Source organism: Gorilla gorilla, chromosome 16, assembly GCF_029281585.2.
Source record: "Gorilla gorilla gorilla isolate KB3781 chromosome 16, NHGRI_mGorGor1-v2.1_pri, whole genome shotgun sequence".
In the NCBI taxonomy this organism is placed as follows: domain Eukaryota; kingdom Metazoa; phylum Chordata; class Mammalia; order Primates; family Hominidae; genus Gorilla; species Gorilla gorilla.
In genome coordinates this window covers 68,399,611-68,424,734 of record NC_073240.2, presented here as the reverse complement: position 1 = coordinate 68,424,734, position 25,124 = coordinate 68,399,611, and the positions used below count along the sequence as shown (strand labels likewise).

At 39.0% G+C, this 25,124-nt stretch overlaps 1 protein-coding gene and 1 pseudogene across 6 annotated transcripts in view; both read right to left on the bottom strand.

The window, feature by feature from the left end:
• The window catches only part of MAP2K5 (mitogen-activated protein kinase kinase 5), a 264,622-nt gene that overhangs the window by 174,885 nt on the left and 64,613 nt on the right, over nt 1-25,124 (bottom strand). For all 6 annotated transcript variants that reach the window (XM_055362709.2, XM_004056378.5, XM_004056379.5 and 3 more), the window contains one exon: nt 1,993-2,032. In XM_055362709.2, the coding sequence (XP_055218684.1) occupies nt 1,993-2,032 (40 nt within the window). The remainder of the gene's footprint in view (nt 1-1,992; nt 2,033-25,124) is intronic.
• Nucleotides 2,345-5,235, bottom strand: LOC101137814 (heterogeneous nuclear ribonucleoprotein A1-like; annotated as a pseudogene).

The window sequence follows — 25,124 nt, the reverse complement described above, 5'->3', positions numbered from 1 at the left end:
ATTAAAACTAAACTTGATAATGCCACGTAACACATTCTAGGTGCTGTACTAGATGTGATATGGAAGAAGAACTCTGGATTTCATTAGCAGTCAGAGGATCTGAGCCTTAGTTTTGGTTTCAACTTACTAAAAGGTATAAGCAATTCTAATGTAATTGCTCTGATTCTTAGTTTCCTAGATGAGAAAAAAGATGCAGAAATATATACTATGCAACTGTTAGAGAAAGAGATCAATTTCTCACTGTGGATAGCTAAAAAGGCATATTGGAGATGAACCATGAAAAGATAGATGGAAATCAGAGGGATGAACAATGTTAGTAAGTTGTATAAAAGCTGCGTGGTGTAACAGAGGAGATGAGCTTTGGAGGCAGATGAACATTTCACATCCTGGCCTTACCCCTTCCAACTCTGTGATCTTTGACAATTCAGCTTTCTGAGTTTCAGTCCCCTAATCTAAAGTAGACAGGCTTACTAAGTAATTTTAAGGATTAAATATAATAGTTATAAAACATCTAGCATAGCTGGGCGTGGTGGCTCATGCCTATAATCCCAGGACTTCGGGAGGCTGAGACAGGAGGATCACTTAAGCCCAGGAGTTCATGATCAGCTTGGGAAACATAGTGAAACCCCGTCTCTACAAAAAATAAAGAAAATTAGCAAGGCATGGTGATGCACACCTGTGGTCCAACCACTTAAGGGGCTGAAGTAGGAGGATCTCTTGGACCTGTGAGGTGGAGGCTGTAGTGAGCCTAGATCACGCCACTGCACTCCAGCCTGGATGACAGAGCAAGACCCTGTCTCAATCAAAAAAAAAAAAAAAAAATCTAGCATAATACTTGGCATATAGTAGCCACTCAAAAAATAAGAACTTTCATTACTAAAGGCCGGGAGACTGGAGATAAAGGGCATGACGGGAAGTAACAGATTGGTAAAGCAGAGTGCATGTTTATAAAGGTAGGTGGGGGCCAATATGTAGAGGGTCTGAACAATTTGTGGGGAAGGTCGGGGGCAAGGCAAGCCTGACCAGTTTGTTAGCTAAGAGCTCAAAATTGGAAATGGGGTTCTGTGGGGTTAGGACTTAATTAGCAAAGGGTTCAGTCAGAAGTGCAATTCAAGACAGAGTCCATTAAGGAAATCTGAGATTTAAGATGATGGGAAGATCAAGCACCAGCAGTGGCAGAGATTAAATCCAAAGTGGCATGGCAGGACTGGGATGCTGGAGTTTGGCAGAGATGAAGTATGAATTATGAATTGCATGGGAACAAGTGAGGAGCATCCTAGGTAACTGCCTGGAACATCCCTGAGTTGTGTGTAGCCTGACTCTATTGGCAGGTGTTGTGCTTGGGTATTTCAGTATGCCGAAGGAGTCAGAAGCAAAGCAGACATCTTAGGCTTTATGTTGTACATGATTGAGGAAGGCAGTCAGCAAGACACGGTCAGATCTGTGATTTGACTTCTCAAATCTGTGGCAGAGTAAAAGGTGCATAGGAAAAGAAAAGACCGAAAGTACAGTGATGAAGTTATTTCAAAAGTCCAGGTAGGAGGTAATGTGAGCCCGATCCAAGACCATGGCAATGGGGATGGGAATAGAAAGAAAGTAGCAAATGGATATATTTCAGGGAAAAATTCTAACAGGATACAGCAATTCACAGGATGTGGCATATTTAAAGAAGGAAAAGGAATATATTACCAGTAAGGTTTTGAGCTGCATGACAAGGAAGATGGTGATGCCACTTAGCAGGGGACACAGAAAGAAATTTTCTCTTCTTGGCAAGAAGAATCACAATACACGGAGCTTACAACTGACTATTTTAAGGCATACTTAAAAGATCTTCAGGTGTCTGAATGTCACCAGAGAGCCACAGCTTCCCCTACCTACCATCTAAACCTTAAGCCATTTCATCTCCTCTTTGACAATATCTGTGACTCAAGCTAACAGAGGAAAGGAAAGAGGTGAACATCAAGAATTTCATAAAATGTATCCAGTACTTACCTTTACAGCTAATATTTTCCCACTCGGGACATGATATGCTCTATGGGAAGAAAAAAAACCAAAATCATTTGGGATCACTAAACAACCTACAAAATGGTTAAGGACATAAATGTAAATCCAAACGTTTCTGCAGCAGTGGGATACGTGGTACTTTCAAAGAACACTAACAACATTAGTAATTTACATTTATATGGAGCTTAATGGTTTACAAAGTGATTTACTATACATTACCTTAAAATAACTATCTGAGGTAATGCTGATACATTATTATCCTCCTTTTATAGATGAGAATTCTGAAGCACAGAGAAGTTAAAACAGTTTGCCCAATGGCACAAAGTAACTAGCGGCAGAATGAGACCTCAAACCTAGGTCTTTTGGCTCCAGATCCCTTATGACTGTCACTGTGCATGTGGGTTCTCTACAGCTCTATGTTAAGCAGTGTACAGAGCCATTTTGCTTTTTTTTCCCATTTTTTTTTGCTTTTTTTTTAATTACACATGCAGATAAACTATATCATAACAGTTCATCAAAACAAGCTCAAAGTAACAGATATAGTGAAATAACTACAACTTAAATCAAGAAATATAAATGTATCCATTTATGAAAAAGAATGAGAATAGGTTTTACAGAAATGAAATACCATTACTATCCATCAAGACCTTTTGTGTTTATCTGATTGAGTGAGTGACTGATTCAGACAGGGGCTCTCTCTGACACCCAGGTTGGAACACAGTGGCGTAATCACAGATCACTGCAGCCTCAAACTCCTCAGCTCAAGCGATCCTCTCACTTCAGCCTCCTGAGTAGCTAGGACTATAGGCACATGCCACCATGCCCAGCTACTTTTTACTTTTTTTTGTAGAGACAGGGTCTCTGGATGTTGCCCAGGCTGGCCTGGAACTGCTGACCTCAAGTGATGCTCCCACCTCAGTCTATGAAAGTGCTAGGATTACAGGAGTGAGCCACCGTACCTTTTACGTTTAAATGAAATGTGGCCTTTACACATATACTGTGGGGACTAGATATTCTGAACATTATTTAGAAGCAATCTGCAACACATTTTTATACAATAAAAATTTCAGAATAAACCACATAACATAAACAAGTGTTGTTATTGCAAGCCCATAAAAATATTAATATAAGGAAGTAAGTAAGTTTCGAAGAACTAAAAATCTTGCCCTATAGAGGATTTTATACACTAGCTAAGATCAGACGGCTCTTCCTCTCATCTGGTAAGTGTTAGGATGGGAATGGCATAGGGAAAATGGGGAACAGAAGTCAGTGCCTCAGGAATTCCTCATCTTCACCTGCCCAGTTTTAAAACATATTTAATGAGCCCCTAAACTTCCCCTTTCTTAAAACAAAAATATCTTAAAACAAAAATAAAACCAAAATTTACATAATCCACTACTGCCAACATGGAAACATCATTTTCTGCTGTTTAGCAGAAAATTTGGTTGCTCTGACAAATATTTTTTTAAAAAAGACATTTATTCAGCATCATGATCAGACTATTGTATTTAGCAATCAACAGCATGGGTGCAAAAAAAAAAAATCTACATTAGATCACTTTGTTGGAATGCTTTAAACTTTCCATGGAACAGGAATTAAAATAACCTGTTATACAATTAGACAAATACAGTCCTCAAGTTTTTGCCCATTCACATGAGTATTTGTCTAAAACATGTCTTCTTTGTAGCAGCTAGGCCCTGCCACCACCGTGCTTGGCTGAGTTCACAAATCTGTTGTAACCTGTAGCTTCCCTGTCACTTCTCTAGCTCTCCTCTTTTGCTACGCTTTGTTTCCTGGCAATAATTAAAATCTTCTGCCACTGCCATAGCTACTGCTGCTACTGGAACCGCCATGGCCACCTTGGTTTCGTGGTTTGGCAAAGTATTGGCCTCCACCACCATAGGAGCCAGAGCTTCTGCCTCCAAAGTTTCCTCCCTTCATGGGTCTGAAATTTGAAGACTGATTGTTGAAATTGCCAAAATCATTGTAGCTTCCACCACCTCCAAAATTGCTCCCATTATTACTAAATCCATTATAGCCATCCCCACTGCCGCCATATCCACCATCACCACGGCTGCCATCAAAGCCACCATGACCATTGAAGTTTCGTCCATGACCAAAATTGCCATTCCCACTAAAAACACCTCCACAACCACCACCAAAGTTTCCAGAGCCACTTCGACCTCTTTGGCTGGCTGAAGCATTAGCCATCTCTTGCTTTAACAGGGCTTTCCTAACTTCACCGTTGTGGCCATTCACAGTATGGTTATTTCTGAATGACAGTCTTATCCACGGAGTCATGGTCGTCAAAGGTTATAAAGGCAAAGCCCCTTTTCTTGCCACTGCCTCGGTCAGTCATGATTTCAATCACTTCAATTTTTCCATATTATTCAAAATAATCTCTTAGGTGATATTCCTCAGTGTCTTTTTTTTTTTTTTTTTTTTTTAGATGGAGTCTCGCTCTGTTGCCCAGGCTGGAGAGCAGTGGCACAATCTTGGCTCACCACAGCCACTGCCTCCTGGGTTCAAGCAATGCTCCTGCCTCAGCCTCCCGAGTAGCTGGGATTACAGGTGCCCGCCACCACGACCAGCTAATTTTTGTATTTTTAGTAGAGACGGGGTTTCACCATGTTGGCCAGGCTGGTCTCGAATCCCTGACGTCGTGATCTGCCCACCTCAGCCTCCCAAAGTGTTGGGATTACAGGCATGGGCCACCGCACCCAGCCTTCAGTGTCTTCTTTAATGCCACCAACAAATATCTTTTTCACAGTTAAGTGGGCACCGGGTCTTTGAGAATCTCCTCTTGAGACAGCTCTCTTTGTTCCTACAGCTCTTCCATCCACCTTGCATGGCCTTGCATTCACGGCTGCATCCACTGCCTCCACAGGGGCATATGTGACAAACCCAAAGCCCCAGGAGCACTTGGTGCTTGGATCTCTCATTACCACACAGTCTGTGAGTGTTCCCCATTGCTCAAAATGGCTCCTCAGGCTCTCATCGGTTGTTTCAAAGTTCAGCCCTCCAATGAAGAGCTTCCTCAGCTGTTCAGGCTCTTTAGGAGACTCTGACTTAGACATGACAGCAGGGAGAACAGAGACTTTAATGATATTTCCTCTGTGGCGTCCACGGGCAGAAAGGACTGACAAAATTTTGTAACAGCTTTATTGAGATATAATTTACATATGATAACATTCACTTGTTTTAAGGGTACATTCTACTTTTTAGTAAATTTATAGAGTTGAACAATCACTGACAAGAGTTTTTTGAAGGTGACTGACTTATAGAAATGATTTAGTTATTAAGAGCATATAGGTATTTGTAATATCGTTTACAAGTAAAATGTTACAAATTCAGGCAAGACTAGGAAACTACATATATAAAGCATATGTATATACTTATCCAAACATATGAGTGTTATAAGAACTTACTCATTTTGCTTTTCCTACTTGAGTGGACAAAGGTCAAGCCAGTCATGGAAGGTAAACTTAACTTTTATTATATCAATTAATTATACAGAAATTCAAGTATATTTCATTTAAAGAAAAAGCAAGATTACAAAAACCAGGTGACAACTGTTTACTTTACCAAAGAATTATTTAACCTTTGAAAGTGTCTAAAGACATTCTCAAATAACAACCTCATTGGTTATTTCTAAATACTACTTATAGAACTTTAATCAGGTTGGGCACAGTGGCTCATTCCTGTAATCTCAGCACTTTGGGAAGCCAACACAGGAGGATCACTTGAACCCAGGAGATCAAGACCAGCCTGGGCAACGTAGGGAGACGCTGTCTTTTAAAAAAAATAAAATAATTACCTGGCATCGTGGTGTGTGCCTGTAGTCCTCTACAGTCCCCCTGTAGGGACTACAGGGAGGCTGAGGCAAGAGGGTCGCTTGAGTCCAGGAGGTCAGGTTGCAGTGAGCTATGATCTCACCACACCACTACAGCCTGGGTGACAGAGCGAGACTCTGTCTCAAAGATATAGAAAATAATAATAAAACTTAATCAATTATTATTTTCTTCAGAGACAGGTCTCATTCTGTCTCCCAGGCTGGAGTGCACTGCTGTGATCTTATTAGTTCATTGTGACCTTGAACTCCCGGGCTCAAGCGATCCTCCCACCTCAGCCTCCCAAACCGCTGGTACTACAGGAGTATACCACCATGCCTGGCTAATTTTTTTTAAGTTTTTAAGAGATGAAGTCTTGCCATGTTGCCCAAGTTGGTCTCAAACTCCAAGCCTCAAGCGATCCTCCCACCTTGACCTCCCAAAGCACTGGGATTACAGGTGTGAGCCACTGTGCCGGCAAAATAATTTTTTATACTTTGTACAAAGTGATACACATTTTATAAGTGGAACCCTATCCCCTATATTATGTTTTTTGTTTGTTTGCTTGTTTAAGATGGAGCCTTGCTCTGTCGCCCAGACTAGAGTGCAGTGGCACAATCTCGGCTCACTGCATCCTCCGAAACCCAGGTTCAAGCAATTCTCCTGCCTCAGCCTCCCAAGGAGCTGGGATTACAGGAGCCCACCACCACACCTGGCTAATTTTTTTTTGTATTTTTAGTAGAGACAAGGTTTCACCATGTTGGCCAGGCTGGTCTCAAACTTCTGACCTCAGGTGATCTACCAGCCTCGGCCTCCCAAAGTGCTGAGACTACTACAGGTGTGAGCCACCGCACTTGGCCTGAAATGTGATTTAAAGGAAATTAGTAAGTTTATTCCACGTAAATACAAGTAACATAATACGTAAGACTTTGTGATATATTATTTTTCCCCCTCCATATCACAGATTCTTCCAATTCCAACTTTTAAAAATATTATATATTAGAATCACTAATCAAGAACTGAAATATAAAGACAAATAATTAAATATATACACAGGATTCAAAAGTTGTAAAAAGATCAGTGTTGTTACTTCGAATAAGCAACACCTGGACGTTTGAGACCAGCAGCAGTGATAAGAAAATGATTAGCAGATAGTCTAATATACATACCATACTGGACAGTTTGGCAACTTAATTAGCTTGTCAAGAAAGCTGATCTCTTTTCTAAAAGAAAGGTCTCCTATTTCCAAGTGAATTAAAAGGAGAGGCTTGATAATTTAATTATGATGCACGTTAATTCATCCGTGGAAGTTTGGGTTCGATTTCGAGCAATAAAGATGCCATGTGGTTTGGTTTACAGTGCAATGACAGTACCAATTTAACATTTAATCATCAAGGAGAACTGGATGACAAAGGCAATGCCAGGCATGAGTCGAATGTGTCCCTTAACTTTGCAAATGGTATTTACTTAGAGAAAAGGAATTTGTTTACTTTCAACAGATACTGCATCTCAATTGTCTTGACCTTCCTCAACACATTAATTGTAAAGTGATTAATGAAGTTTGAATGGAGGCTCTGCTCACACCAAAAGACAACTATACACCTCTGCAATGTTTTAATTAACAGCTAACACTTCAAATTAGTTTGTTGTTGCCACAGTAATTACCTGATTCAATGACTGCATGGAGGAAGCATTTTTATGAGATATTTTTAGTGCTTGGTCCTTGAGTGTTCCATTTTGTTTGTGACCAGCACAGGCCTTCTGGGAACAGTCAGCCCTTAAAATTGAGCACACACACATACACTTTACCATGGCAAAAGTTAGTCGCCTGGTGTAAGTTTTTCAAATATTTAAAATAACAAAGAGCCCAGTGCAAGCGAATACTTACTATCCATACTTTCTTATTTCATTTGTAACAATAGGTTATAGATGACCAGACAAAGAAGTTGGTCTTAACTTGTAATCTTGGTACAGAACCAGATAATTTATTGAGCTAGTAGAAAATAGAGAAAATTATTTAACCTAATCCCCTTCTTTCACAGCAGAAGCACCCAAAAGCCAGGTTAAATAACTTATCCAAGCTCACACAGTCAGTGGCAAAGCCAAGACGAGCCGCGACAGAATATGCATATTTTAGGACCTAAAGGAAATAGATGGTGATGTTTGGCTGGGCACAGTGGCTCGTGCCTGTAATCCCAGCACTTTGGGAGGCCAAGCCAGGTGGATCACCTGAGGTCAGGAGTTCAAGACCAGCCTGGCCAACATAGTGAAACCCCATCTCTACTAAAAATACAAAAAATTAACCAGGCCTGGTGGCGGATGCCTGTAATCCCAGCTACTCGGGAGGCTGAGGCAGGAGAATTGCTTGAACCCAGGAGGCAGAGGGTGCAATGAGCTGAGATTGCACCACTGCACTCCAGCCTGGGAAACAAGAGCGAAACTCCGTCAAACACACTCAAACACACACACACACACACACACACACACACACACACACACACACAAAGAGATCGTGATGTTTAATTTTTTTACCTGTATTGTAGGGCAGGGAAACATATAATTCAAAACTTACAAAGGTACTGACCTATTTCAATCAGGCCAAGGACCATTATATCCAAATTGCTCCAGGCAAGGAAGCATTCTGCAATCACTGCCAATCTATCCTGGGAGGCAGAAGAGCAAAGGGGACAGGCTCTGAAGTCACTGCCAGCTCAAATCCCAGCTGTGCCACTTCTTTTTTTTTTTTTTTTTTTTTTTTTTGAGACGGAGTCTTGCTCTGTCGCCCAGGCTGGAGTGCAGTGGCACGATCTCGGCTCACTGCCAGCTCCACTTCCCGGGTTCACACCATTCTCCTGCCTCAGCCTCCCGAGTAGGTAAGACTACAGGTATCCGCCACCACGCCCGGCTAATATTTTGTATTTTTAGTAGAGACGGGGTTTCACTGTGTTAGCCAGGATGGTCTCGATCTCCTGACCTTGTGATCAGCCTGCCTTGGCCTCCCAAAGTGCTGGGATTACAGGTGTGAGCCACTGCGCCCGGCCTAGCTCTCCCACGTCTTAAACATGTGAACCTGACTGTCAGTAAGCCCCACCAAGTCTCAGTTATCTCTAGTCTGGAATAGGGAAAGCAGTTTCTCCCTTATAGAGTTGTGAGGATCCAACGAGATAAGACTAATGAATTAAATGTTAGGAAGGTAGGAAGTAACCGGGGGCGGTGGCTCACGCCTGTAATCCCAGCACTTTGGGAGGCCCAGGTGGGCGGATCACCTGAGGTTGGGAGTTCGAGACCAGCCTGACCAACATGGAGAAACCCCGTCTCTATTAAAAATACAAAATTAGCCCAGCGTGGTGGTGGGTGCCTGTAATCCCAGCTACTCAGGAGGCTGAGACAGGAGAATCATTTGAACCCAGGAGGTGGAGGTTGCGATGAGCCGAGATCACACCATTGCACTCTAGCCTCCTGGACAACAAGAGCAAAACTCCGTCTAAAAAAAAAAAAAAGAAGATAGTAAGTTTTCAAACTGGCTGAGTGATTTCAGAATGAAAGCTGCCAAAACAGACTTAAAGAGCAGTAGTGTCTCTATGTACTAGTTAGACTATATGCTCTACAAATGACCCTCTAATAAAGCTTTAACAACAAAGAACTGGCAAAAGTTTGCAATATATCATTTATTGTTAAGAAAAACTTAAACACGTAGTATTACTTCATGTTGAACCAACTTTGGAGACAATTAAAAGAGCCATCTGGTATGGATATACCATGTTCCAACTTCTAGATTTCTTACCATGTTTATCTCTTGCCCACTACTATAAGTTTATTCACACTACAGATAGGTGTGGTAAGTACGCCATTCAGGTGTTAATCTCAGCAGAAACGTCACTAAACAATCATGAGAAGGCCAAGTTTTCATTCTCCTTGGGCTAATAGGAAAACATGAGGCATAAGCTACCCTAAAAATACCTATATACCTCCCTTTAATATACTTTCTTTTTTTTTGAGATGGAGTCTCGCTCTGTCGCCCAGGCTGAAGTGCAGTGGCATGATCTTGGCTCACTGCAAGCTCCAAATCCCGGGTTCACGCCATACTCCCGCCTCAGCCTCCCGAGTAGCTGGGACTACAGGCGACCACCACCATGCCCGGCTAATTTTGTTTTTGTGTTTTTAGTAGAGATGGGCTTTCACTGTGTTAGCCAGGATGGTCTCAATCTCCTGACCTCATGATCCACCCGCCTCGACCTCCCAAAGTGCTGGGATTACAGGCGTAAGCCACCACGCCCAGCCCATACACTTTCTTATAAACGCTATAAAGTTAAACTTCGATGCTTCTCCTACTCTTCAAATGTTACATGCTCTATTATTGCCCTTGGCACACTACAGAAAAGTATTTATGTGTCTGTCCCCAGCACTGGGCAGTGAGCGCTGCCATGTTTTAATCATCTTTCTATTCTTTATGCTTAGCACATGTCCTGGCCCATGGTAGGTGCTCCTCACTTCATAAATGTTTGACAAATTACTACTTCTGGATGAAAAAAAAAATCACCTGGATAGTGTTTTACAAAAAAAAAAAAAAAAATCCACATGCATTTAATTCATTAACTTCATAATCTTATGAGTAGAAGTTATTATACTCATCTCCATTTCATGGGTAGATTTCTAACTGCTGAATCAAAAGTCTTTATAAGGATTTCATCATCTGGGCCCTGGTTAGTTACCTCACTGATCTCTGCTTCTTCCAGTCTCCCTTATGCACAATACTCAACTCTGTTCCATCAAACGTGCCCCTGCCTCGGGGCCTTTGCACCTATTCCTGAGGGCTGGGCCACTTTCTCTAATATATACCTGGCTTGCTCCATTGCTTTCTTCAGGTCCTATATTGTTTCTTTGACTTTCCTACATAAAACAGCACATTCTCCCTTCAGCACATTCTCCCTTCATCTTCTTTTTTTTTTTTTTTTTTGAGATGGAGCCTCACTCTGTTGCCCAGGCTGGAGTGCAGTGGTGTGATCTCGGCTCACTGCCACCTCTGGGTAGCAGGGATTACAGGTGTGTGCCACCATGCCCGGCTAATTTTTGTATTTTTAGTAGAGGCGGTGTTTCACCATGTTGTCCAGGCTGGTCTCGAACTCCTGATCTCAGGTGATCCACCCACCTTGGCCTCCCAAAATGCTGGGATTACAGGCGTAAGCCACCACACCCCCGGCCACTTTCTTTATTCTTCACAGAGTTAGCAACACCTGATAAAATTTATTAATTTATTATGTCTCCCTCCACAACAAAGGAAGCTCCATGAAAACACACACTTTCGTTTTTTTTTGTTCACTGCTATTATTTCCAGTGCCTAAAACTACATCAGGCACATTTTACAATCATTTAATTGCTCTAGGTCTATTTTGGTTTTTATTTTTAAGACAATTTCATTAAGTTTTTCTAAGAAACTGGCCATTTTGTGTTTTCAAATTTATTGTCATAAAGTTATTCATTGGATCCTATTATTTTTAAAATCACTGTTATGTCTAGAATTATGTTCCCTTTTTATTCCTAATTTTGTTATTTCTGCTTCTCACTGCTATATTTTATTAAGTTTTTCCAAAGAACCAGCTTTTGGTTTTGTTGAATTGTTTCTTGAATTTTCACTTAATTAACTTTTGTTCTTTTTTTTTTTTTTTTTCAAACTTTTGTTCTTTAGTATTTCTTTCCTTCCACTTTCTTTGGGTTTATTCCCTGTCCCACCTTCTTGATTTTCTTGAGTTAGATTCTAAGCATATCATACCCAGTTATTCTTTACTAAGGTGTGTATATAAACCTATCCTTTAAGAATTACTTTGGTGCATCTCAGGAGTTTTCATATTAATACATGGTATTTGTGGTTCAGTTGTAAATATTTATATTTTCATAACATTTCTCTAGTAATATTTTTTGCCTTAAAGTCTATTTTGTCTTATGTTAATATAACCACAGTAGCAGCATTCTTTTGATTAGTTTTTGCCAGGTATCTTCTCCTACCCTTTTCCTTTCAATTTTGCTGTGTCTTGGTATTTTAGAAATTTCTCCCAATACAGTCTAAAATAGCACATAGCTGTATTTTTAAAAATGCAACCTAATCTATTAGCTGCTAATATTACTCTACTTATATTTTTTGTAATTATTGATATATTTGGATTTATTTCTACCACCTAATTCATTTACTTTACACCTATCGACTTCTCTTCCTCTATTATACTGAATTATTCTCCCTTTATTCCATCTATTTGTTTTGAAGTTACACATTCTATTCACTGTTTTAGTTACCCATATAATTTTTAACAATCATACCTGACTTAACAAAACATAAAGTTAATTGTTATCTATATCCTTCTCCTAAACAATATAAAAATCTTAGAATGTTTTAACTTCAATCAAGCCCTTCTCATCTTAACATATTATTTTCTCCAGTCTTTTTAACTTCATTTTGAATTATTACTATCGTTGTCTTATACAGTCAGATTTACTTAAATGGTCACCATTTCTTCTTTCATGTTATTCCTTCCTGAATTCAATTGGATTCCATTCTTTTATTTCTACTTACTTCCCTACCTACTAGATTTCCTACCCTGTGGTTTCATTTATCTATTGGCATCAACTACTCTATTGCCTTATATGTTCGTGTTATAAATTACTATTTCTCTTCAACAGTTATTTAAATTCACAGGTATATACTTTATCAGTAGTGGTTTTTTGTTTTCGTTTCTGTTCTGAGACAGAGTCTCGCTCTGTCACCCAGGCTAGAGTGCAGTGGTGCAGTCTCGGCTCAATGAAACCTCTGCCTCCCAGGTTCAAGCGATTCTCCTGCCTCAGCCTCCCGAATAGCTGGGTCTACAGGTGCCCACCATCACACCTGGCTAATTTTTGTATTTTTAGTAGAGATGGCATTTGACCATGTTGGTCAAGCTGGTCTCGAACTCCTGACCTCAGGTGATCTACCCGCCTCAACCTCCCAAAGTGCGGGATTACAGGCGTGAGCCGCTGCGCATGGCCTACTAGTGTATTTTTTTTAAGCAACAGGGTCTTACTCTATCACTCAGGCTGGAGTACAGTGTCACAATCATAGCTCGATGCAGACTTGAACTCTTGGGCTCAAGTGATCCTCCTGCTTCAGCTTCCTGAGTAGTTGAGTCTACAGGAGTGAACCACCATGCCTAGCTGAATTTTACTTCTATTTTTTGCAGAACGGAAGTCTCACTATGTTGCCCAGGCTGGTCTTGAACTCCTGGCCTCAAACGATCCTCCTGCCTCAGCCTCCTGAGTAGTTGAGACTACAGGAGAGTACCGCCATGGCTGGCTAATTTTTATTTTTATTTTTTGTAGAACAAGGTTCTCACTATGTTGCCCAGGCTGGTCTTGAACTCCTGGCCTCAAGTGATCCTCCTGCCTTGGCCTCCCAAAGTGCTGGGATTACAGGAATGGTGTTAACTTTATTTAACTATATTGCAGACTCTAATTACCTAACTATGCTGTAAATTCTTAATATAGGGTCTATGTTATGTTCTACTTTATTATAAGTTTCAAGGGGAAGGTCAAGGTCCATTTTGTTTATTACTATATGCTTGACCTCTTCCACAGTATATGATATATTCTCCTCCTAGATCCTTTTTTTATATTTAATACTTAATGCATGTCTCTGATTGCCAGGCAATAAGCTAGGCAGTGTGGATACAGCAGAGAACAAATGAGACCAAGTCCCTGCCCTTGTGAAGTTTACCTTCTAATAGGGGCTGACTGACAATAATCAAATAAATATACAATATGTGAGGTGGGGGTAAGTGCATTGAAAAAAATAAAGGTAAGGATATAGAGACTGATCAACATTAGGGACATGCTATTTGATATTAGGGTTAGGGAGGAAGTCAGGAAATGCCTCTCTTTTCAGGTTACATGTGAACAGTATGGGGGCACACCATTCGGACATCTAGGGGAAGGGGATTCCAGGTAGAGGAAACAGCAAGTTCAAAAGCCCAAGGTGGAAATGTGTGCTTGACATGTATGCAGAAGTAGAATAAGCAAGAGGGCTAGCTGGGGGAGATGAGGTCAGAGAGGTAAGGAAAACAGACTGTGTAGCACCATTTAGGCCATGGTGAGGACTCTGACTTTTATTCCAAGTGATATAAGAGGTCATGAGCAAAGGGGGAGACCTAATATTTTAGAAAGATCACTTTGGCTGCTGAGTGAAGAGAACACATTACAGGAAAGCAAGGATAGAAACTGGGAGGCTAGTTGGGAGGCTTTTGCAATAAAATCCTAGCAAGCAGTAATAGTGGTTTTGAATAGGGTAGCAAGAAAAGAGTGATGAAAGGTGGTCAGCTTCTTGAAATATTTTTGAGGAAGAACCCACAAGATTTGTGGGTAAAGGTATACATAATCTGAGAGAAAAAGAAGGATGAAGAAAGACTGCAAAGTTTTTGTCCTTAGCATCCTATAGAATAGAGTTTCCAATTACGGAGATGGGAGAAGCTGTAAATGAAGCAGGTTTCCAAAGAAATAAAGAGCTCAGTTTTAGATAATTTTGAAATGCCTAGAGGACATCCAACTGGTAATCAGATATGAGTCTGAAGTTCAGGACACAGGCCAGGGCTACAGACATACATTTGGACTTCCTCAGCATACAGATGATATGTAAAGCCATGGAACTACACATGCTCACTTGGGAAGTGAATTAAACAGAGAAGAGGTGTAAGGACTGGAACTGAGGCTCTCTAAATTCAGAGGTCAGAAAGATGAGAAGAAAACAGTAAAGGAGATGAGAAGGTACAAACAGTAAGCTAACAACAGACCCCAAAGAATGGGGTCCCTGAGGCCATGAAAGTTGATGTTATATCTCCCCCACTGCCAAGTGAAGTACTTTGCACAAAGTGTTCAGAAAACATGTGACTGATTTCAAAAGCAATACTTAGGGATAAATCCAACTGATTATATTATTTACTCCTTGAAATGTTAAAGATGAGTCTAGTACAATACATAAAAGGTTAGAGGTGTGCTCACCTTCATCTAAACTGTTAATGCGAATTTATTAAAAGATACATCGTTACAAAGAATAAAATGAATTTCTAGAATAATCTTTAAAGGTAAGGGGAAAATAGGCAGGGCACAGTGGCTCACACCTGTAATCCCAACACTTTGGGAGGCTGAGGTGGGAGGACTGCTTGAGTCCAAGAGTTCAAGACCAGCCTGGGCAACATAGATGATACCTCATCTCAACAAAAAATTTAAAAAAATTAGCTGGGCATGGTGGCACATGCCTGTGGTCCCAGCTACTTGGGACGTGAGGTGAGAGGATCACTTGAGCCTGGGAGGTTGATGCTACAGTAAGCCATGATCGTATCACTGCACTCCAGCCTAGGTGACAGAGTGAGGCCCTGTATCAAAAAATAAATAAAAGTAAGGAAAATAAATATGTGAAAATAACATGTTAAAAAGTCCACACAAGACAGAAGGGAGAAACAACCTGTGTTCACATTCCAACATCTGGACTCCCACACAAATATATGCCATGCATAAGATCAACTGCATCTGGATTTTACCATGTTTACTAAAATTATTTATGCCTAGAATTTCAAATTCTAGAAGAACCAAAAAATATGAATCATCCCAGCTGACTCTTGTTCACAAAATAAATAACCTAGAGCTGATCATACATTTTCTGATAAAGCTGGTACAATCTCATACAATTAAAGTAGGCATCTATTTTCTATGGTACTATTCTGCATATTAATTTCTAAACATATTCCAATCAAATTATTTTAAATTATGAGCAGAAAGAATTTATAATAGGGAGCATATGTGCTTTCCTAGTGATTGTGAGGTAGGATATAATTAAAGAATGGGGGAGGCTGGCCTATAATCTTACTATAAATATTTCAGATTTCAGCACAACTGACAATATCCTATGTCATAAATGTCAATTTATTAGCAAAATAGTTATCAAAATGAGCATGGAAATACCCCTTTTTTGCCTCTTGGAGAAAAGACCTGGAGCGTAATTGCATGTATAATGACTTTTATTCACAATGGCAACACAGGGACACTGAAATGATAGTATTGCCACTGTTCTATGAAGGACACAGGGCACTTCCTTCATTAACCACATGAACTAAATGCCACTGACTTAAATTCTACTTCTCACATAACATACTTCAAAGAAGGTTAGTGAAAAGAGGGACACAATTACTTTGTGAATTATTTATAGAGTGTTATCAATTGTTGAAAGGTTCTCCAAATGGATAGGAAACCTAAGAAAATAATCCAGTCACCAAAATAGTGAAAGCAATGGTTAGGATTTGGCTCAAGAAATAACCAGTAATTAAAAAGAGATGGTCTTATTCTAGGTAAGCAAGAAAGAAAGTGATGGTTATTTTGCTCCCTGTGTCTCTTAGAGAACAGGTAGAAGACAAGAAAAACGGTGAACAAAGGCTGTTTTAAAATAAATAAAAGTTACAAATGTATTTGTTATTAGCTCTTTGCAGAGATAGTTCACTCTCTCAAATAATAACATCAGTTCTTTGTTTTCCATGCAAAGATTTCACAGCTTGTGAGATATCCTGTATTCCCTGATTCTCTATTCTCTGAATGCCCTAGGGATTTATAGGACGTCCATCAAAGAAACGGCAGAGGTAAAAAGACAAAGGAAAAGAAAGCTCTCTGAGATCTGATTCATTATGAAAAAGTTTGATCAAGACAAGACAAATAAATCATTGTCTAAAACGCAATTCTTAATTCTCCTCATTGGCACAGAAAGTTAAGAGTTGGTCACACTCAGGTTCAATTATTAAATCTACTTCCTTATTAAAACATGGCATTGGTTAAAGCTAATATACTGTAGGATCATCAGTTTCTATACTTACTGATGATGCTTCTATTCTTACAGATGATGCTTCTTTGCTCTTTGTGTGACATTTTATTTATTAACCAAAAAAGCCCCTGCTTTTATGTAAATTTAGAATAACAAGATACAAGTCTTTCCTCAACTTAGAAGTTTCCATTTCAAAGACTTTATAGCATTGGCATAAAGGAAAACTAAAACAAAAAGAAAGAAGATGGTAGAAATCGAGGGGGTTAAACTATTAGGAGATACCCACATGAGACTATAAGTCTCCTACTTAAAACAAGGAATCTGAGAGTTGATTGTATTACATTTTCCCAAAAGATTATAAGGCTGAACAACTCTGAAGCCAATACAAAACAAGCAGAATGCTTCTCTGCTGTATAAAGCTCATGAGTACACAAATACTGACACAAACAAAAATCTTTTAGTACCTCGTGAGATTAATTTTAAAACCCTCTAGATGTCACCTTTTAATGCAATGATATGGTTTCAGTAACTAAATGTAAACCAGCTGTGGTTCAGCTAATGAAAAATATAATTTTTAAATTTTAAATTAAATAAATTTAAATTTTTAAATTAAAATTTAATCCTCTAATTGCTTGGTCTTTTTAGGTTTATTTGAAGGTAGATTTTATTAACACGTTTAGGACTAATGGCCAAGCTTCGAAATTTTAGTATTCTGTCACATACTAAAGTAGCCATCCACAGAAATACTTCAAATAGTTTCAGGGAAATCAACACTGACAGTTGTTGCCTTCCATAATAGATAAACACATTAGCCAGGCTCTAGCTGTTAAAACAGGAAATCCAAAGTAAACAGCAGTTGTAAAAAGAAGCTTTTATGTAAACTATACTAGTTCAAATAGCAGTCTTTGCCAACCTTCCTTCTGCCTAAAAACCTATTACAGATGCTTGACTACTGATTGCAAAATAATTTGTGGTTAAGAAACAGGCCGGGCACAGTGGCTCACACCTATAATTCCAGCACTTTGGGAGGCCGATGCGGGCAGATTACCTGAGGTCAGGAGTTCGAGATTAGCCTGGCCAACATGGCGAAACCCTGTCTCTACTAAAAATACAAAAATTAGCAGGGCGTGGTGGCACGTGCCTGTAATCCCAGGTACTCGGGAGGCTGAGGCAGGAGAATCACTTGAACCAGGCAGGCAGAGGTTACAGTGAGCCAAGATCACACCATTGCACTCCAGCCTGGGCAACAAGAGCAAAACTCTGACTCAGAAAGAAAGAAAGAAAAAAAAACAGAGCCCCTCATACTGTTTAGGTCTCAAGTCAGATATGTTATGAGGTCACAGATATTAATTTCAAGATAACTGATTGTACATAGGGCTCATAAATCAACCTAATGTATGATATAGGGAACTTCGCTAGATTAGAAAGATTTTCAATAAGAGAAAGCTACTGTAACTCTACATTTGCCATTTCTTCTTTCTGTTTACTCCGGCTATATACCCCTTTTTACTCCCATACCTGCCTCAGAGTTAATGTGGTCATCACTACCTCCATATTTCTTCCACAAGTTGATGTGGCCTGATTCAAGCTTTTAACACTCTCCACATCAACTAGAGTAATGTCTTTTAATATATGGTCTAAATACCTCTGAGATCAAGGAAACTACAGTCATTCTGATCTCTTGATCAAGGATTCTGAAATAATGTAGTGGGCAAACAGAGAAGCAAGAGATATAAAGCCTAATGATGAGAAGGAATGAAAGAACTGGAATTGTTAGGCAATATATGTGGGGGAAAATAGAAATACCCTGAGGATCGACTAGCTAGGAAACTCTCTCTTGAAACAACTTGATAACCATCTAATCTTTGCTCATAGTTTCTGGGAAAACTAACAATAAATTACTTTCCAAAATCAGATACATAAACGGCTACTTCAGAAAACCTCCTTATTCTAATAATTAATATTCTATTGTGCTTTATAGTTTATAAAACATTTTACATATAGTAAAGCTATTTGATTTCCACAAAAATTTGTGAGGTAAATATTATTATTATCATCACTTTATAGACAAGGAAACCAAGGCTTGGTGAGGTTACTGACTGCTTCACGATTCCTATCTGTAAGTACTGGAGTGGGAAGTAGATCTGGGTCCTCTGAAGCCAAATCCAGTGCATGTCCCAACAAGCTTTGTGTGAAAATAAACTGGTTGCTTCTAGATCCTCTAATTTCAGTTGTCTTCAACATTCTCTGGATATGGTCAGTGTTGATTTTTTAAAAGCAATAGGGAAAATCGATTGAATGGCTCACTTTTCAGAGTTGCATTAACTTTTTCAGGCCACTGGGGTACAATTTACTAAATTACCTCTTCTAGAACACTAAATAGTACCCTAGTGGGTCAAAGAGTAAATGCACCTCTGAAAAGTGAGCCATTTCTTCCCTTCTTCCCCATAATATCAGATGTAATATGTCCCCTATGACAAAAATATTAACCCGTTTCCATTAAAAACTCAAGAAATTGTCCACACTAGATAAAATGAGTATGGAGAAGCTTCCCTAGAGAGCTGAGGAGGAGCAAAAATCTCTCTTCTATAATCCTGCCCACAATACTGTTGACAAGTCAACATGAACTTATATAAAAATATTTGTTTTTCATTCAGTGGAGATTTATTTTAATCAAGACCTCAAAACAGAATAAAAATATAAATTCAAAGCTGATGGTTTCCAGGGGGCAGATGCAGAGGATATCATGATAGCTAGTTTCATCTTGCATTACAGTGTTTAAAACTAAGCTCAAGCATTCATCTTGCTTATGAGATAATAGATATATCCCAAACAGCTGGTCTTTCACATGTATCATTATACAATAGGTAATCTCTCTGACCGAATGAAACAAACATTCCTTGGCTGGCAAGTAAGCATGTTATTACTTCTAATCTCCATAAAAGCAAACTCTCTGATACATTTTTGAATTGTCTTAGGAATAGCTATTGAGTGATTTAACATTTGCAAGATACCTTAGCAAAGCCAGTCTTTTAAGTTTTCTGCACTGTTCTTGCCTTACTCTTCTGGAAGATGGCTTTGCAATGAAAATAAGACAACTTTAATTTAAGAATCATCCAGCTTCTAATTAAACTGCCATAGGCAGCTGGTTGGATAAGTTTTAATCAGTTTCAATCACCTATTGATTGGTATACTGAAGCCTGAAAAATTAAAAGTAAAAGATGATAGGGGAATTGTCCCATCTCAGAACAACAGTAGAGGCCTCTGTAAATAACTCCTCTTTTAACTATCAGCTAAATGAACACTTCAATACTGCAGTACAAAGTCTTCTGCAAAATTACTTTAACTAACAAGCAGAAATTTATCAGCTTCAGCCAAAATCAATGCTGAAATCAATTTGAACACTGGTTGTGTCTAAAGGGGCTCATTGGCAATTTAGGGAAATTACACCATGTAAATGCCTGTGCTTTAATTGAACAGTTTCATCAACTAGGCTGTGATTGCTGTCCATTCATTTATTTACTTTCGCTGCAGCTACCATTCTGCAAAGAAATGGCTTTTGTCAGGCTGGAGAGAGGCACTTTATCTTCATTTTGTGCACTTTTGTGCATAAAAGACTTCATGAAATGGGCATATCATGACTAGGGTCAAAAGAAACCAGGAGAGTCTTTTTCCTTTAACGTAAAAACTGAACGACACAAACTACCATCATATCTTATACCATCCAGGGACAGTCATCTTCAAACCAATAATAAGAAGGAATTTGAGTGACTTCACTGCACATGACACTATGCCTCTAGGTTGAGGAGCTATGTTCTGGACAACAGAAGGAAAGTATTTGGACTTTAAAACCCAATTCCACCAATGTTCTTTATGAGATACCTTTGTTGAGTTACAAAAATATATAAACTGTGTTAGAACATTCTCCCTCAAAAATTAGGCAACATTCTGTTTTTAAAAATCCTTTGAGGTTAGTCAAGAGAAGGTGTTATTCTCCAATCCATTTAGAAGATTAAAACTTAACGGTGTCACATATACTCTTAAAATATGATAGATAGGAGAAAGTAGAAAGAGGTCTATGTGAGAGGAGGGAAACTAACTTCCTTATAAAGACCAGCAAGTCCAAAATATTTAGATTCCAGAAATGATTTAAATACACTCATAAACTAACTCACAAAATCATGGCAGTGAAAAAAAAAAAAAAAGAAAACCAAAGATAAAATTTCCAGGGAGTCATGTGTTGAACTGACTGAGGTTCAGAGATCAGCACAAACATTTCTGACATTGAGCTAATCAGTTATTCAGAGATTACACGTTCCAAGGAAGGAGGGAGGAAGGGAGACAGCTGTTTGTTCATATTGGTCATCTATAAGATACATGTGCCTGGTGCACAAAATAAAAATTCAAAGTACAGCTGAAGTATATCTGCTAGAGATTGCTGGCAGAAATACTTAGGTTTGCATATATTGTTTATTCTAGCTCCTCTTAGAGCCAAAATGTAATTATTTACCAGGAATGGCATTGGGGAAGGACTAAGAATTACGAAAGCCTGGGTTTCAGTAGTGATCTTATCCTTGACTTGGTCTGAATCCTCAGGGAAATCCATTCATTTATCTGTGTTTCCGTTTCTTCATAAATCAAATGAGGATGACAATACCTTGTGTGCTCAGCTACATTCCCACACAGCTGGGGCCATAACATGAAGCTTGTGATTGGCACCCACTGTAGAAATGTAAATGCAACCACAGTGACTCTGAGTACCTCTTGCATCTTCCATGTATTGGGGCAGGTAGGGCCTTGAAACATTTCACTTGAGACTCCAAAGGAGCAGGGAAACTTCTCATTTGCCCCTTTGGTCAGTTACCCCAGCTGTTGTGCTCTGCAAATACTCACTAAGAATTACCTCCAAAAGAAGTTAAAAGAGAGGAGAAACAAATGGTGTACACAAACTTAACTCGGTACATGTGTCTATGGTAAAAATTCATTCTATAATTTTATCCCATGTATTTTATCCCACCACTTATAAAGTTTCATTGGCTATATATTTTGTTGCTGAGGCCATGTAAAATATATTTTATTCATAATTTTTAGATAACTTTTCTGAAAATTTAATTATGATTTAATAGGTTTTATGTTTATTGGCTAAGTATATTGTTACATTTTGCTGCTACAGTTAACCGTCGTAATAGAATCAGTATGTTTGAGAACCTCACACAATACATATCTTCCAAATACATTAAGCTTGTTAAAATGCTATATTGATTGTGCCCTAAAGCAAGTTCTGATTTTGTGTGAACATTTTTCATTTTATTATTTAAATTCACAAGACAAAAACCATTAACTGCTTTCAGCAATACCACTGTACTCTCTCTTTCTTTTTGCCACACTGACAAGGAAAAGTAAGGAAATTTTAGGGTCAAGAAGACAACATGATATAAAGTCACATTTAAAAAGCAAATTAATGTTTTTTTAAAAAAATTAAACGCTTAATACCCACAACCTAAATCTCTATTGCTATTCCCCCTCAAATTTTGCAAACTGCTCCTCCAATTCAACGTTAGTGTACAAATCAGAACCTAAACATATTTCACTCTAGTAAGACAGCAATTTAACAGAAACATGGTCCCCTACATCAAAGTAACCAATGACAGAGCAAAGAAAAAAAAACTGTGGCAGAAAGTTATACGCAGTAAATGCCTTTTGGACTTTCCAGCGAATTATTTTCCAAAAAAGCAATTTAAGTAAATACCCTAGATGCTATGGTACACAAATATTTGCTTGTGCAATATGCCAACCAAGAGACTATGATTTTCGAACACATCAAATACTGTAAAATAGCTATAAAAAAGTAACGTGTCTTATAAATCAAGAAATAGACCACCCCTGCTAGCACAACCATACAATTAATCCAGGGATTCAATTATTAAATTATAAGTTTTTGGTAAATAAGGAGACCCAAAGGGTAGACCAAATAACAAGTTATGTTGTCATAACTGTCAGCCAAGAAGTGGATGTTTTAACATCTACTAAAAAGCCTCTAAAATTAACACCTAGAGATGATACATCATTGACTTTCAAATTTATACACTAATTTTATATCTTACATCCAAAAATAACTTGGGTTAATAGTTAGGAAACTCAGAGAGTGAATGGCAAACAGAAAAACCTTGGCTTGGGAAGCAGGTGTCAGAAGACCTAAGTTTTATTCTTGACTTGATCTTGGGCATGCCACTTAGCCCTTCCAAACTTTATCTTTCTCATAAGTAAAAAGAGGGTAACATACCTTCTTAGCAAGGATTTAGCAAGGACTAAAAGACCCAGCATGATCAAGCCCTGTCCATCTCTACACCTTCCCCAGAGCTTATTCTACTCCAATTACACAAGTTCATGCCTATCTTAATCTTAGGGCTTCCGCCTGAGTGGTTACTTCTGCCTATAAGGTTCTTCTCCCAGATTTTCCCATACTGATTCCATCCTGTCTTTAGGTCTCAGCTCAAACAGCACCTCCTCAGATAGGTCTTCCTGAGCACCTCTTCTACATTTTTTATAGAATATGCAAGGTCTATTCTATAGACCTATAGATTCTATAACCTTACTTCAGTGTTTATTGTCTTGATTATTGTTTGCCCCACTAGTGTGAGTTCTGGATAGGGACCTTGCCTATCTTGTTCACAACTGGACTGTACATGCTTGGAATAGTCCTTGGCACAGTGACAGGATGTTCAGTGAAAAATGAATATAGACTAAACAAAACCAAGCAACACCTGACATAAGGTTTTTATGGTAACTGAATGCTGAATTTAGTTCTGGGACTTTAGGCTTGGTAGAAACCTGTGCAGTCATCTCATGTCCAGGTCAAAGTGGGAATTCTTTTCTCAGCAGTTCTGAACAACAGCCACATCATTCTGCTTAAGGTAGAGGAGTTCACCACTTCCCAGAGTCACCCAGCAATGAACAACACATTGTGTCCATCCTTAGGCTGTGAAGAATCTGCCTCTGCAGGTAAATTCCTGAAACACTCACTAAGTGCCTACAGTAGGTAAGGCACCGTGCTGGCCCTGTGAGGACTCCCACCAAGGTAACCTAGACATGACTCTCCTCCAGGGAACACAACCCAGTGGGAACAAGAGTAGAAAGAGTACACTAATCACTCTAACCAAAGGCCGACTGTCACAGAGACATTCAAGACAGGCCCTTTGTGTCTAGTCTTCAGAAGAACACAAAGCAAACCTGCTCCTCATCTACAGAAATGCCCTTCAGACTTTAAGTCAGCTGTCATGGAGCCCTTTAATCTTCTCTTTCTCAGAGAAAAGTTAGCCAATTCCTTTCAAACACTTCTCAGCTCAAATGCCAGTTCCTCCATGAGGCCTTTCCTGATCCTTCCTGAGGAAAGAGCTAAAAGCCATCACTTCTTCCTCAGCCCCCCAGATCTGTGCACCATACACACAGACAGGTGGCCCCAGACTGTGAGGTCCTGTGCATACCTGAGAACAGAACTTCTGCATCTATCCAGACACAAGTTTTATGAGGCTAGGCTGTCCCCAACATCTGACACAATGCCCTCCACACAACACATGCTCAGAACTTGGCTGCTGGACAGATGAATGAAGGAGGACTGAACAGGCACAATTCCCCAATCCCTCATTATTCTCTCCATTGCTCCTCTGGGTGCTCTCTGAACTGTCCATATGTCTGTAAACTCAGCACCCAGAACTACATACAGGAATCCAGAATCCAAAAGTGACAGACACTATGTCAGTCCCTGATGTTATGCCTTCTTGGTGTGGCAGGGAATAGATTTCAAATGGAAACTACATCTCTTACACCCTACAACACAGAAGTGCGCTAATGTAATGTTTACCTGATCACAACCACTTTTGCTGGGGACTTTAAACGTCTTTATAAATAAAAAATTGTTATTAAAATATTAGAAAGAAGTCTTGCCACTTCAAAACTATTTTTTTCTCTGAAAGGAGATGAAGTTGAAACACTTAGATTCAGCAAATTCTTACTTGAAATATTACCATAATGTATTGATTTTTACCAGACTCAATTGACTGAAAAGTTGTTTGTATAGCAATATTGGCCAAACCAATATACTAGAACAATTTTGTTACCCATAGTAATCAAGTGCATTTCTGAAGTATAACTATACTATCATAAAAAATAAAACCAAGATACCCTTTTCCAAGCAATAAAACAATAAAGGCTATAAAACAGAAAGAAAAAAAGGCTAAATGAATGAGATTTTTAAAAATGAAATTTAGTGTCTTTCAAAAACACTACTGCCTCTTCTTCCTTCCCTTAAGCCAAGGTTAGCAGAAAATGATCAATACTTCAATCTCAATAAACTATTTCAATAATAGTTAATTCGGGTGGAAACTGAGTCTGAAAATCTCTGCTCAGCGACCTGTGACATCCTGTCATGTTGGCTGGATGCCAATAATACATCATTGCCATAATGGATA